Source organism: Neofelis nebulosa, chromosome 7, assembly GCF_028018385.1.
Source record: "Neofelis nebulosa isolate mNeoNeb1 chromosome 7, mNeoNeb1.pri, whole genome shotgun sequence".
NCBI lineage: Eukaryota > Metazoa > Chordata > Mammalia > Carnivora > Felidae > Neofelis > Neofelis nebulosa.
Window position 1 is genome coordinate 120891323 of NC_080788.1, and position 14081 is coordinate 120905403.

Here is a 14081-nt window from a genome sequence, read left to right on the forward strand (position 1 = left end):
TTCTTAAATTCACCACATGAGTGAAATCAGATGGTATTTGTCTTTTTCTGACTGACTTATTTCGCTTAGCATTATACTTGTTAGCTCTATCCATGTCTTTGCAAATGCAAGATTTCATTCTTTTTTATAATATTCCATTGTGTGTGTTTGTGTGTGTATATATATATACCACATCTTCTTTATCCAGTCATAAATCGATGGACACTTGGGCTGCTTCCATAATTTGGCTACTGTAAATAATGCTGCTATAAACATAGGGGTGCATGTATCCCTTTGAATTAGTGTTCTTGTATTCTTTGGGCAAATACCCAGTAGTGTGATTGCTAGATTATAGGGTAATTCTATTTTTAGAATTTAGGTTTCTGAGGAACCTCCATACTGTTTTCCACAGTGGCTGCACCAGCTTACATTCCCACCAACTGTACAGATGTTCCTTTTTTTCTGCATCCTTGCCAGCACCTGTTGTTTCTTGTGTTACTGATTTTAGCCATTTTGCCAGGTGTGAAGCGATATCTCATTTTAGTTTTGATTTGCATTTCCCCAATGGTAAGTGATGATGAGCATCTTTTCATATGTCTGTTGGCCATCTGTATGTCTTTTGAGAAATGTCTGTTCATATCTTCTGCCCATGTTTTATTATTTTTTTTAATTTTTTTAACATTTATTTATTTTTGAGACAGAGAGAGACAGAGCATGAATGGGGGAGGGTCAGAGAGAGAGGGAGACACAGAATCCGAAACAGGCTCCAGGCTCTGAGCTGTCAGCACAGAGCCTGCCGCGGGGCTCGAACTCACAGACAGTGAGATCATGACCTGAGCCGAAGTCGGACGCTCAACCGACTGAGCCACCCAGGCGCCCCTCTTCTGCCCATGTTTTAATTGAATTATTCGTTTTTTGGGTGTCAAGTTTCTTATATATTTTGGATATTAACCCTTTACTGGATATGTCGTTCACAAATATCTTCTCCAATTCCATAGATTGCCTTATAGTTTGGTTGATTGTTTCCTTTGCTTGCAGAAGCTTTTTATTTTGTTGTAGTCCCAATAGTTTATTTTTGCTTTTGTTACCCTGGCCGAAGGAGACATATCTAGAAAGAGGTTGCTATGGCCTGTGTCAAAGCAGTTAATGCATGTGTTCTCTTCTAAGATTTTTATGGTTTCAGGTCTCACATTTAGGTCTTTAATCCATTTTGAATTTATTTTTGTGTGTGATGTAAGAAAGTGGTCCAGTTTCTCTGTTTTATATGTTGCTGTCCAGTTTTCCCAACACCGTTTATTGAAGACTCCGTCTTTTTACCCACTGGATATTCTTTCCTGCCCTGTCGAAGATTAATTGACCATATAGTTGTGGGTTCATTTCTGGGTTTTCTATCCTGTGCCATTGATCTGTGTCTATTATTGTGCTCTTATCATACTGTTTTGATTACTGCAGCCTTGTAATATAACTTGAAGTCCAGGATTGTGATGCCTCCAGCTTTGGTTTTCTTTTTCAAGATTGCTTTGGCTATTTGGAGTCTTTTGTAGTTCCATACAAATTTTAGAATTGTTTGTCCTAGTTCTGTGAAAAATGCTGTTGGTATTTTGATAGGGATTACATTAGATGTGTAGGTTACTTTGGATAATACAGACATTTTAACAATATTTTTTCTTCCAACTGATGAGAATGGAACGTCTTTCCATTTCTTTGTGTTGTCTTCAGTTTCTTTCATCAGTGTTTTATTGTTTTCAGAGTACAAGTCTTTCACTGCTTTGGTTAGGCTTATTCCTAGGTATCTTATTATTTTTGGTGCAGTTGTAAATGGGATTGTTTTCTTAATTTCTCTCTCTGCACCTTTATTATTAGTCTAGAGAAATGCAACAGATTTCTGTACATTGGTTTTATATCCTGAGACTTTAACTAACTTCATTTATTAGTTTAGCAGTTTTTTGGTGGAGTCTTTCTTTTCTTTTTTCTTTTTAAGTTTATTTTATTTATTTTGAGAGAGAGAGAGAATGCGTGAGTCAGGGAGGGGCAGAGAGAGAGAGAGAGAGGGAGAGAGAGAGAATCCCAAGCAGACTCCTCACTGTCAGCATGGAACCCAGCACGAGGCTTGAACCCACAAACTGTGAGATTATGGCCTGAGCTGAAGTCAGATACTTAACTGACTAAGCCACCCAGGCGTCCGTGGGGGAGTCTTTCTGACTTTGGGTAGTAGCATGTTGTCTGCAAATAGTGAAAGTTTTACTGCTTCCTTACTGATTTGGATGCCCTGTATTTCTTTTTGTTGTTTGATTGCTGTGGCTAGGACTTCCAGTACTATGTTGAATAAAAGTGGTGAGAGTGTTACTGACCTTAGAGGAAAAACTCTGTTTTTCCCCATTAAGGATGATGTTAGCTGTGGGTTCTTCATGTATAGCCTTTATTATGTTGAGGTGTGTTCCCTCTAAAGTTACTTTGTTGAGTGTTTTTATCACAAATGGATGTTGTGCCTTGTCAAATGCTTTTTCTGTATCAGTTGAAATGATCATATGGCTCTTATCCTTTCACTTATTGATGTGACATTGATTGATTTGTGAATATTGAACCACCCTGACAACCCAGTAATAAATCCTACTTGATCTTGGTGAATGCATTTTTTAATGTATTGTTGGATTTGGTTTGCTAGTATTTTGTTGAGGATTTTTGCATCTGTGTTCATCAGGGATATTGGCCTGTAGTTCTTTTTTTTTTTTTTTTTTTCAATATATGAAATTTATTGTCACATTGGTTTCCATACAACACCCAGTGCTCATCCCAAAAGATGCCCTCCTCAACACCCATCACCCACCCTCCCCTCCCTCCCACCCCCCCATCAACCCTCAGTTTGTTCTCAGTTTTTAAGAGTCTCTTATGCTTTGGCTCTCTCCCACTCTAACCTCTTTTTTTTTTTTTCCTTCCCCTCCCCCATGGGTTTCTGTTAAGTTTCTCAGGATCCACATAAGAGTGAAAACATATGGTATCTTTCTTTCTCTGTATGGCTTATTTCACTTAGCATCACACTCTCCAGTTCCATCCACGTTGCTACAAAGGGCCATATTTCATTCTTTCTCATTGGCACGTAGTACTCCATTGTGTATATAAACCACAATTTCTTTATCCATTCATCAGTTGATGGACATTTAGGCTCTTTCCATAATTTGGCTATTGTTGAGAGTGCTGCTATAAACATTGGGGTACAAGTGCCCCTATGCATCAGTACTCCTGTATCCCTTGGGTAAATTCCTAGCAGTGCTATTGCTGGGTCATAGGGTAGGTCTATTTTTAATTTTTTGAGGAACCTCCACACTGTTTTCCAGAGTGGCTGTACCAGTTTGCATTCCCACCAACAGTGCAAGAGGGTTCCCGTTTCTCCACATCCTCTCCAGCATCTATAGTCTCCTGATTTGTTCATTTTGGCCACTCTGACTGGCGTGAGGTGATATCTGAGTGTGGTTTTGATTTGTATTTCCCTGGTGAGGAGCGAGGTTGAGCATCTTTTCATGTGCCTGTTGGCCATCCAGATGTCTTCTTTAGAGAAATGTCTATTCATGTTTTCTGCCCATTTCTTCACTGTAGTTCTTTTTTTTAATGGTGTCTTTATCTGGTTTTGGTATTGGGGTAATGCTGGCCTCACTGAATGAATTTAGAAAATTTCCTTTCTTTTCTATTTTTTGGAATAGTTTGAGAAGAATAGGTATTAACTCTTTAAATGAATTTGTCTGTGAAGCCATCTGGTCCTGGACTTTTGTTCGTTGGACATTTTTTGATTACTGATTCAATTTCTTTGCTGGTTATCAATCTGTTCAAATTTTCTGTTTTTTCCTGTTTCAGTTTTGGTGGTTTATATCTTTCTAAGAATTTATCCACTTCTAGATTGTCCAATTTGTTGGCATACAGTTTTTCATAATATCCACTTATAATTGTTTGTATTTCTGTGGTGTTGGTTGTTATTTCTTTTCTCTCATTTGTGATTTTACTTATTTGAGTCCTCTCTCCCTTTTTTTTAATAAGTCTGGCTAGAGGTTTATCAATATAATTTATTGACTTTTTTCCAGAGAACCAGCTCGTGCTTTCATTGATCTGTTAGTTTCTATATCATTTATTTCTGCTCTAATCTTTATCATTTATTTTCTTCTCCTGATTTTAGGTTTTGTTTGTTGTTCTTTTTCTAGCTCCTTTAGGTGTAAGATTAGGTTGTTTATTTGAGATTTTTCTTGCTTCTTGAGGTAGGCCTGTATTGCTATATACTTCCCTCTTAGAACCACTTTTGCTGCATCCCAGAGTTTTTGGGCCATTGTGTTTTCATTTTCATTTGTTTCCATTTCCTTTTTATTTCTTCTTTTTTGTCCTGCTTGACGCATTCGCTATTTAGTAGCGTGTTATTTAACCTCCATATATTTGTGCTCTTTCCAGTTTTTTTCTTGTGGTTGACTTTTAGTTTCATAGTGTTGTGGTTAGAAAAGATGCATTATATGACTTTGATCTAATTGAATTTCCTGAGGCTTGTTTGGTGGACTAATATGTGATCTATTCTGGAGAATATTCCATATGTACTTGAAAAGAATGTGCATTCTGCTGTTTTAGGATGGAATGTTCTGAATATATCTGTTAAATCCACCTGTTCCAGTGTGTCATTCAAAGCCATTGTTTTCTTGTTGATTTTCTGTGGATGATCTGTCCAATGATATAAGTAGGCTGTTAAAGTCCCTTACTATTATTGTATTATTATCAGTTAGTTCCTTTATATTTGTTATTAACTGTTTTATGAATTTAGGTTCTTCCTTGTTGTGTGCATAAATATTTACAATTGTTATATCTTCTTATTGGATTGTCCCTCTCATTATTATATAGTATTTTTTGTCTCTTGTTACAGTCTTTTTTAAGTCTATTTTGTCTGATGTAAGTATTGCTACTTGTGCTTTCTTTTTTTTTTTTTAATGCTTATTTTTGAGAGAGAGAGACAGAATGTGAACGTGGGGGGAGGGGGCACAGAGAGAGAGGGAGACATGGAATCTAAAGCAGGGTTCAGGCTCTGAGCTGTCAGCACAGAGCCCAGTGCGGGGCTCAAACTCATGAATTGCAAGATCATGACCTGAGCCGAAGTCAGATCTTAACTGACTGAGCCATCCAGGTGCCCCTACTTGGTCTTTCTTTGGACATCCATTTGCATGATAGATGTTTCTACATCCCCTCACTTTCAATCTGCAAGTGTCTACAATGAGTCTCTTGTAGGCAGCATATAGATGGGTCTCGTTTTTTTATCCATTTGGTCACCATATGTCTTTTGATTGGAACATTTAATGCATTTAAATTCAAAACAATTTTTTTGAGAAAGAGGAAGAATGTGTGGATGTGTGAGTGAGGGAGGGGCAGAAAGAGAAGGAGAGAGAATCTTTAAGCAGGCTTCATGCCCAGCGTGGACCCCAACATGGGACTCGATCTCACAATTGTGAGATCATGACCTGAGTTGGACACTTAACCTACTGAACCACCCAGGCACCCCCAAAGTAATTATTGATAAATATGTATTTGTCATTTTATTATTTGTTTTGTGGTTTTGTCTGGAGATTTTCTTTTATCCTTTCTTATCTTTCTCTCTTTTATGATTTGCTGATTTTCTTTAGTGATATATTTGGATTTCTTTGTCTCTATTCTTTGCATATTTATTAATGGTTTTGATATATGGTTACCATTAGGTTTGTATATCATCTCTTTTGAATATAGCAGTCTATATTAAGTTGATGCTTATTTAAGTTTGAACCCATTCTTTTCTCCTCTCCTCCCCACATTTTTGGGATATGTTGTTATATTTTACATCGTTTTAGTTTGTGAGTTCCTTGACTGATATTTTACAGAAATATTCATTGCTACTGCTTTTGTCTTTCCTACCTTTATACTGTCACTTCTGGTTTCTCCTTTCCACTCAGAGTTCCCTTTAACATTTCTTACAGGCCTCGTTTAGTGATCATGAACTCCTTTAGTTTTTTGTTTGTCTGGGAAACTGCCTCTCCTCTTTGGAATGATAGCCTTTGCTGAATAAAGTATTCTCAGCTGCAGATTTTTCCCCTTCATCACTTTGAATATATTATGCCATTCCCTTCTGGCTTAGAAAGTTTCTGCTGAAAAATTTCCTGCTAACCTTACAAGTTTTCCCTTGTAAGTTACTACCTTCTTTTGTCTTGCTCCTTTTAAAACTTTGTCACTACACTTTGCCAATTTAATTACAATATGTCTTGGTGTAGATCTGCTTTTGTTGATTTTGATGTGCTTCCTGGTTCTGGATATGTTTTCTTCCCCAGATTAGGAAATTCTTCAGCTATTATTTCTTCAGATAAGTTTTCTGCTCCCTTTTCTCTCTCTTCTTGTAGGAGTCCTATAATATGAATGTTATTACATTTGATGAAGTCACTGAGTTCCCTAAGTCTGTTCTAATTTTGCAAAATTCTTTTTCTCTCTTTTGTTCAGCTTGGTTACTTTCCATTACTCTGTCTTCTAGATTGCTAATTCATTCTTCTGCTTCTTCCAGCCTGCTGTTTATTCTATTAACCGTGTTTCTCATTTCATTTATTTCATATCTTTGCTATGTTATTCCTTATCTTTGTGTTAAGAGTCTCACTCATGTGTTCCACTCTTTTCTCAAGTCCAGTAAGTATCCTTATTATCATTACTTTAAATGTTCTATCAGGCATGTTACTAATATTTGTTTTACTTAGCTCTCTGGTCAAGGCCTTGTCCTGTTCTTTCATTTGCAGTAAGTTTCTGTCTTCTCATTTTGTCTAAGTCTCTGTGCTTACTTCTGTGTGTTAGGAATGTCAACTATATCTCTTATTCTTAAGGGTAATGACCTTATGAAGAAGAGGTCCTGTAGTGCTCTGCTTTGTGGTATCCTCTGTTCCCTAGGGCCTGGTGCTTCTGGGAGTGTGTCCAGTGTGTTTTGCGTATCTTCTGCTTTTTTGTCCTGGCCATTTTATCCTTCAGGCCAGTCATCTGCAGAGGCTTTCTTTGTCTGTTGTGGGCAATGTTTGGTCCCTAGCCTAAATGTGGTGTGTTTTAACTATATAATGTGGTGCATTTTAACTATATGTGCTCTGGTCTGTCTGTGAAATGAGACCTGTCACCATCACTGCCAGAACCAAGGCTCCGAAAAGTTCCTACATGGGGAGATACAGCGTGAGCAAGGGTTTGGGCTGGTCTTCTGGAGGAGGGAGCCTACCATGCTGGGACTGAGGCAAGTGTGAGTGGGAGAGGCAGTTCTACCAGAGCACAGGGAGGTGGGGCTTGGTTTAAGCAAGTTAGGTAGTAAGTGTTGGCACTTTACACTGGTTCCCACGGGCAGTCCTATGCTTATGCTGAGGGGCAGGGTTGAGAAATGGTGCAGGCCAGTTTCTTTGTTCCCAGAGGGGTCTCTCAGTGAACTCTGTCTTTCTGGGACATACTCTGAGATGAGCGAGTAACCTCCCCAGTGCTCTTCAGATCGCTATTTCCATGCTGTATGTTTGCCTGCCTTCTCTTTAAGAGCAAGGCAGTGCCCTAAGGGTTCTCTTCCAGCCAAGCCTGCCGACCTTTAAAACTCCACGCTGGTTGCCATAAATCATGAAATTTGGCCCCTCTTGCTCTCTTACTGTGGGATTTGTTTTCCCCGGATGCTCCCCAGTGTGTTGGTATGTCTCTCGCCCTTCTCTCCCACCACTGCTCCCTGCCTACCATAGGGGCCACCATCCATTTCTCTCCCAAACTGTTGTCTCTGCACTTTCTGCCTTCTTTGATGTGGCCTCCTCTCTACCTTTAATTGTTGCAGTTGGTTCTGCCAGTCTTCAGATCAATATCTAGGTATTTAGGATGATTTGCTAGTTATCTAGTTGTGTTCATGAGCCAAGGTGAGCCTAGAGTCCTCCTACTTTGCTGCCATCTTCTTAACCCCCACATCCCAGTTCTTTAAGCGGCTTATCATTGTCTCTCCTCCCCTGCCTCACATCCTCATTTCAAATAGTTTTTAACTCTCAAACCACTCACGAAAATCAGACTACAAGGAGATCCTTTGGGTAGCAACAAATGCAGAATTCATAATTTATTCATTTGCGGGGGTCTCTTGATTCCTTTAATTCAGCTTTTTACAAATACCAGATATGTTCCTAGGATTAATGTCCACTGTAACAAGTAGTTATGTAGAGTTGATCATACTAGAGTTTTACCAAAATGGCTAGGTTTTTTAAATACAATTTTTTAAAAATTTTGCTTGCTTAATTGGGCATAAAATGGCAGGGCAAGGCGACTTTGTGTTTCTTCGATATCTGTAGAAGGTGAACAGATCCCTTATTTGCTGGACATTTACATTTTATAGATATTTTTAGTGACAGTGGATAAAATATATGTACCTCAAACCTTTGAGTGTTAGTCAAGGTTTTTCTGTATTATAACATTTTTTTAATGGCTAAGATAAGTGGCAAAAAAGATTATAAATCTCAGTAAAAGTACCTCTAGGAAGATTAGGACGGACACTGACATTTAAGAAACCATCTCTAATTGAAAGTCATTATTCTGCTTCTTACATATTTGGTGTTTTGGTAATCATTCACTCATTCTACAATGTTGAATGTCTGTCAGGTCTGTGGATGAGACCTCTTAAGGAGCGGACCTCCAGTGGAGGAGTCTACCATGTAAATAAATAATACAGCACCAGTATACATTAGCGATATGAATAAAACATTTTCATTTCAACTTAAAATTGTGGGCATTTGTGCTAAAACATATTGCTTATCTAAGAAATAATTACATACTTTTTCTTTTAATCCTGTGTTCTTTATTTTATCTGAGTTTTAAAGACTTAGAATTTATACTGCAGGCTTAAAAATTAGCTCTTAGTTTGTTCAGGGTGCCACCGACCAGTGTGTTTAACTCTGTGTCAAGGATGTACTATGGACTGGTTACAACATTTCTTTGTTCACTGGCCAGTCTGTCCGTCTGTCCATCCTTCATCCTCCTCAGCCATAGTCATCTTTTGCTAAATGTATCCCCCTGATCCCAAGGGCAACTGAGAGAGTGTATGAGTCCCTCAAAATAAATATAATCAGCATAAATACATAGTAGAAAGTCCAGAGATGTCTGTATATAAAGCCCACATTAAGTAGGCTTTTTTTTTTTCTTTTTTACTAAAATCCATGAAGGAAATTTAGGTTTTCCACGCACTAAATCTACTTTAAAAAGAGTTGGGTGGTATCAGTTTTTCCCCACTGCTATCACTACATATCCTCTCTTTGGCCAAGTGGTTGCTGTTTAGATTCATTACCAGTCCAGTAAATGGTAATACGGAAGGTCAGTGTGCCTCTAAGAGCCCTGATGCATTTCCATGTCCAGTGTGAAGAACATGAAGTATGCATGCTCTGGTTCCCATTCCTTGTCACAGAGAATAAATCACAAGCTATATTGAAAATACAGTCTCTGCAGACTTTGGTGTTATGTCCACAGTTTCATAGTTTCTCAGGTGTTTCAACTTTTGCAGAATGTGATATATCTGCTTGTTCTTTTAATTGTTAATATAAGAATCTATATTTGATATATTATTAAAACTTAAAATGTATCTCCTTACATTTTTAAATGTCAGAATACCTGCCAGTGGGAAATATCCCTGATCTATGCATTTAGTTATAATTTTTCCACAGTTATAATATTATAACTGATATCCACATGATATCAGTTGAGTCCATCTCTTCATCTCTTTATCTCATGGATGAAAATGATAATACTCTCTCCCTGTTTTCTAAGATTAAATTTCAAGAAATATTTATTGTGTAGAGACAAATAAAACTCAGTTGACCTAGGGTATTCATAGTCTATTAGGGAATGCAGGTCTATAAGTAGATCATTGCAAAATAGTGTGGAAGTTCAAAAGTAAACGTGTCAAAACCCAGAAGTAGCTCTAAGGAAGCAATGGTTAATTATTTGATTGGCAAAGAACAAGAGAGACAAAGCAAGGATTGATGACTAGACTCATGCCAGATGGACAGGGTTAGGGCAAAGACGTTTCAGGAAGGGAGGCTAGAATATGCAAGGTTACAGAGATGGGAAGTGGCCCATTGTGCTCTGAGAGCCAGAAATAATTGTGTACTACTTATACAAAAGCTGTAGGCACTGCCCAGAAATGCCACTGGAGAGTAGACAGGGCCAGATCCAGAGGGACCTATTGCTTGGATTTTATTCTTCAGGCAGGGGACAGATTTAAAGCCAGTGAGAGTCATGACTGTGTGTATTTGGGGATCATTCTGGCAGGATGGATTGGAGAGAGTGAGCATGTAAGGTAGGAAGACTAAGCAGAGGAAGAAATGAGGTCAGTGAACCAGAAAGGAGCCACAGAGGATAATGGAGGGGCCAGGACTGAGCTGAGAGCTGAACTTTCCAGGGGCTGGAAGGGTTAGGACTTGGTGACTGACTAGAGAGTTTCCTTTCTGTAGCTTAAGACATGTGGCTTTCTCCACTTCTCCCCAGTTCATCTCCAATGCTTTTTAATTCTTAGTTTCAAATTAGTTACCTACCCCTTAGACTATCCAGAGAGGGAAGAGGCCCTTTGCTTATTTATTTTTCCTAAAGCCCAGCCTAATGCTGTGTTCTTTTTAGGTGAGATGGGCAGACCTGGAAGAAAAGAAGGACGCGGATAGGAAAAGGGCCATAGGTTTTGTGGTCGGACAGACTGATTGGGAGAAGATCACAGATGAAAGTGGTCACCTGGCTGAAAAAGCTCTCAATCGAACCAAATATATATGAGACTTAGTTTTTGAACGGAGTCATTGTTCCTCTAAGGTAAGATTGCACACTCATATGAATAGCCTCTACTGTGTGGTTGTTTTGAAGGGTTTGAGATAAAGGAGACAGCATGCTTTGCTAAAAATGCTTCTTGTATTATTTTTTGGTTCTTAAGTATGTGCTAGTTGCCAACACTTACAGTGCAAGGTACTGGAAAATGGAGCAGTTTTCTACAACTCAGCTCACTTAACGTAAGACTTGAGAAAAGCTTGGATTCTGTAGATTTGAGGAGTAGAGTGTTGAGATGCTAAAGTCTACCGAACTTTTCTACCTGCTATCTCCTGGCATGACAGCCTTTTCTTTTCTTTCCAGATGGTTCGCTTTGAGGTGATCTGAAGCCACGGCCTCATGGAGCTTCGTTGTGTGTCACCTTGCCTTCCACGTTTCAGTTTTTGTTTTGTTTCTACCACTTTAGTTTTTTAAAGTTCTCCAGTGTCCCCAAGAGGTATTAGAATCTTGCTGTACCCAAGCAAGACGTTAATTTTTCTTTTTAACGATTTTGGGGAGGGAGGGAGTGATAGCTTAACTGCTGAAGCCAGGTGGGGGTCTGCTGGAAGATTCCAACAGAAAATATTTCCTCCACTGTACAATGTCACAGACTATCTCTATCATCATTGCTTTGTGGCTGTTTTTGTTTTTTACTGTATGTAACTGGTAGCTGATTGTACTAGGATTAAAAACAATAAACTTTCACGATAAAGCCGATGAGATTCATGGGCTACACAGCATGGGCCCCTTTCTCTCGTTTTCTTAATTTTATTTTTTTTGCTTTTTTAATATGGTGTTTTCTAATTACGTGCTAGCCGAACATCCCAAAGCCTCTTTCCTATAGAATATTATATAGCTCAATATAATACATAGCACATATTGTAAACACAAGGAAGTCTCCGTAATCTTTGTTTTATAGCTTTCTTTATCTTTGCATCTTGAAGACTAGTAGAGACAACTGCAAATATTCGTCAGTTCCCTGGAGCACATCAGTTCTGTAGCACGATGTTTTATTGTTTTTTATCATTATTATTACTTTGATCCTCTTGCTGTTGCCTCATGCCCCGTTATGTTTTGATTTTTCCCTCATCTGGCTTTGACTCCTGGTGGACAAAACTGATGTACTCCATAGAACTCAGGAACTTGTTGCCTTATTGCTGAACTTGAATTAACTGATGTTTGCATCAAGATTTCAGGGAAGGAGTATGGAGATGCGCAGCCCTCTGGCAGGCAGCCTTTAAGCCCTTCAAGTTTTCAGGTTCTTGCCAGATTGCTCATGATTGGAAAGCATGGCCTTCTGCACAGAATTTCCCCTCTTGTGGATAGTACCAGGTGGAACCTAGAAATATATGGTGCTAAAACCCAAATATCATTCCAATTTAAAAACAGAAAAACATTCTTTTCCCTCTTCTATTCTGCAAAGCAAAAAAATATCATTTTCTAGCATGAGAGAAGACCTAGAGAAGAGCCTTCCTCCTCAAACACCGTTTCCACTTTGTAATCCAACTCTGCAAGTTCTAAATGTGTTCACAAAAGGCTTGAATATTTTGAAATACTCACTTTTGGGCTACAGACAAAAACCTTTTAGTTTTTTGACCTACGTTAAATACCGTGTGACCAGAGATGGTATTTATTAGCATTCGAATAGTACTGCTTTGGGTGTCAAGAATGTGAAATTACAGTACTGAAGACCAACTTAATGGGAATCCTCACAACTTTCTGTTCTTTTTATCTTCTCTGAAATTCTGAATGTTTACATGTAAGAGGCTTTTAACAAGTCAATATTGAACGTGTAGTTTGTTTCATTAAATAACACCTACTGTTTGTAGTATTTAACAACTTACTTTGGTTGCTTATTGGCTGACAGTATACTTCTATGTACTGATCTTTCTCAGCTGCGTTTATGACGTTGCGTGAAGGTCCATCACAAGATAGCCAATAGAATTATTGTGTGTACAGAGACTCACTTGAATCTACCAAATGCCTGTTCTTATCAAAGACAGTATTTCCAGAATGTGTTCTCTAGTTCAGAAGACAATGGAGATATATATGTTCTTACAGAGAATGTCTTACTTTAGTTTTCTTAACCATTTTATGTTCTAACAGTATTCAGAATGCCAATGAAATAGGAAGTGGTAATCACCTGTGAATCACCATAAACCTGCCATATTTTTGCCTTGCAGCCATGGCTTTGTGTCTATGACCTTATACCAAAGGGGATAAGGGAAGAGGAAACAATCTGTAGAAGATACAGATTAACATGACCTTAGGGGGTAAACATAGAATGTTGGCTACTTTCGGAAGTTGGTCTAACAAATAACTTCAATGAAAGAAGATTAATGAAAAAAAGATGAGGCCCCCAAAAGAAAGTAATAGAGACTGTCAGTTGATATTTGATTTTGCTAGTCTAAAGGACTATTACATTCTTGAATTTGCATTATCACTGGACTCAGAATAGAACACCCAAGAATATTTTGGAGAAATTTCGTGTTGGTAGAAAAGACCTTGATAACACAAATATTTTAAGTTTATTAAGAGATGTCCTTGGAATACAGGGGACCAAACTTGGATTCCACTTATGTGCTAGCATTTTACTGTTGTTTTATTTACATAGTTCTCCTTATCTCCGAAAGCTGCTTGGTATGTGTCTTAAATTTTTTATTTTAATCCTATCAAGTTGATTTAAAATCTTTTGTGGTGTCTGGTGTCTTAATAATAATCTGATATTGGGGAGAGTTCCTCATATCTTTAATGTTTCAGACCTTTTAAACTGTGAAAAATCTCATTTCAGTGATTCAGCTCTGCTTGATGAGATGCAGAAATTTTTTTCTATTTAGAAATCATTTACTTAGGGTTAAGTTGGCATATTCAAAATACATTGTAATTGATTACAGGGATCAGAAGCCATCAGTTACACACTCTCTGTTGGTTGACACTGACTTGGATTCACATAATTTTTGAGAAGTTCTATTTGAGTCATATATCAGTGATTAATTCAGAAGTTTATTGACAGAGACAAAGGTCTTAGATTTTCTGGTTGGATTTACTTCCTTTGTGAAAGAATTCCAGTTGTTGATTGAGCAAACCAAGTATTAAATTCTGAGTTGGACTGACTGAAACTTTCAAACTAGGTTTTCTATTAGGTATTTTATGTTAAGGTAGGCTTTTTCGCTAAGTATTTTGTCCTGCTGACTGTGTGAGTTTCAGGTATTTTTGGTAATAGTGGTGTCTACAGCCTGTCTTACTGGTGGGACCGTAAAATCAACAGGTTGTCAGCTACAAAGAGACCATATAGTTGC

The 14081-nt window shown here is 38.0% G+C and overlaps 1 protein-coding gene across 3 annotated transcripts in view; it reads left to right on the forward strand.

Moving 5' to 3' along the window:
• Positions 1-11522, forward strand: part of YLPM1 (YLP motif containing 1) — a 76148-nt gene extending 64626 nt beyond the window's left edge. For 2 of the 3 annotated variants that reach the window (XM_058739687.1, XM_058739690.1), the window contains 2 exons: positions 10609-10791; positions 11107-11522. In XM_058739687.1, the coding sequence (XP_058595670.1) occupies positions 10609-10755 (147 nt within the window). In that variant the 3' untranslated portion in view covers positions 10756-10791; positions 11107-11522. Of the gene's footprint in view, positions 1-10608; positions 10792-11106 lie in introns of those variants that run through there. The other variant, XR_009264617.1, reaches the window with a different exon arrangement.
• Positions 11523-14081: the final 2559 nt, after the last annotated feature.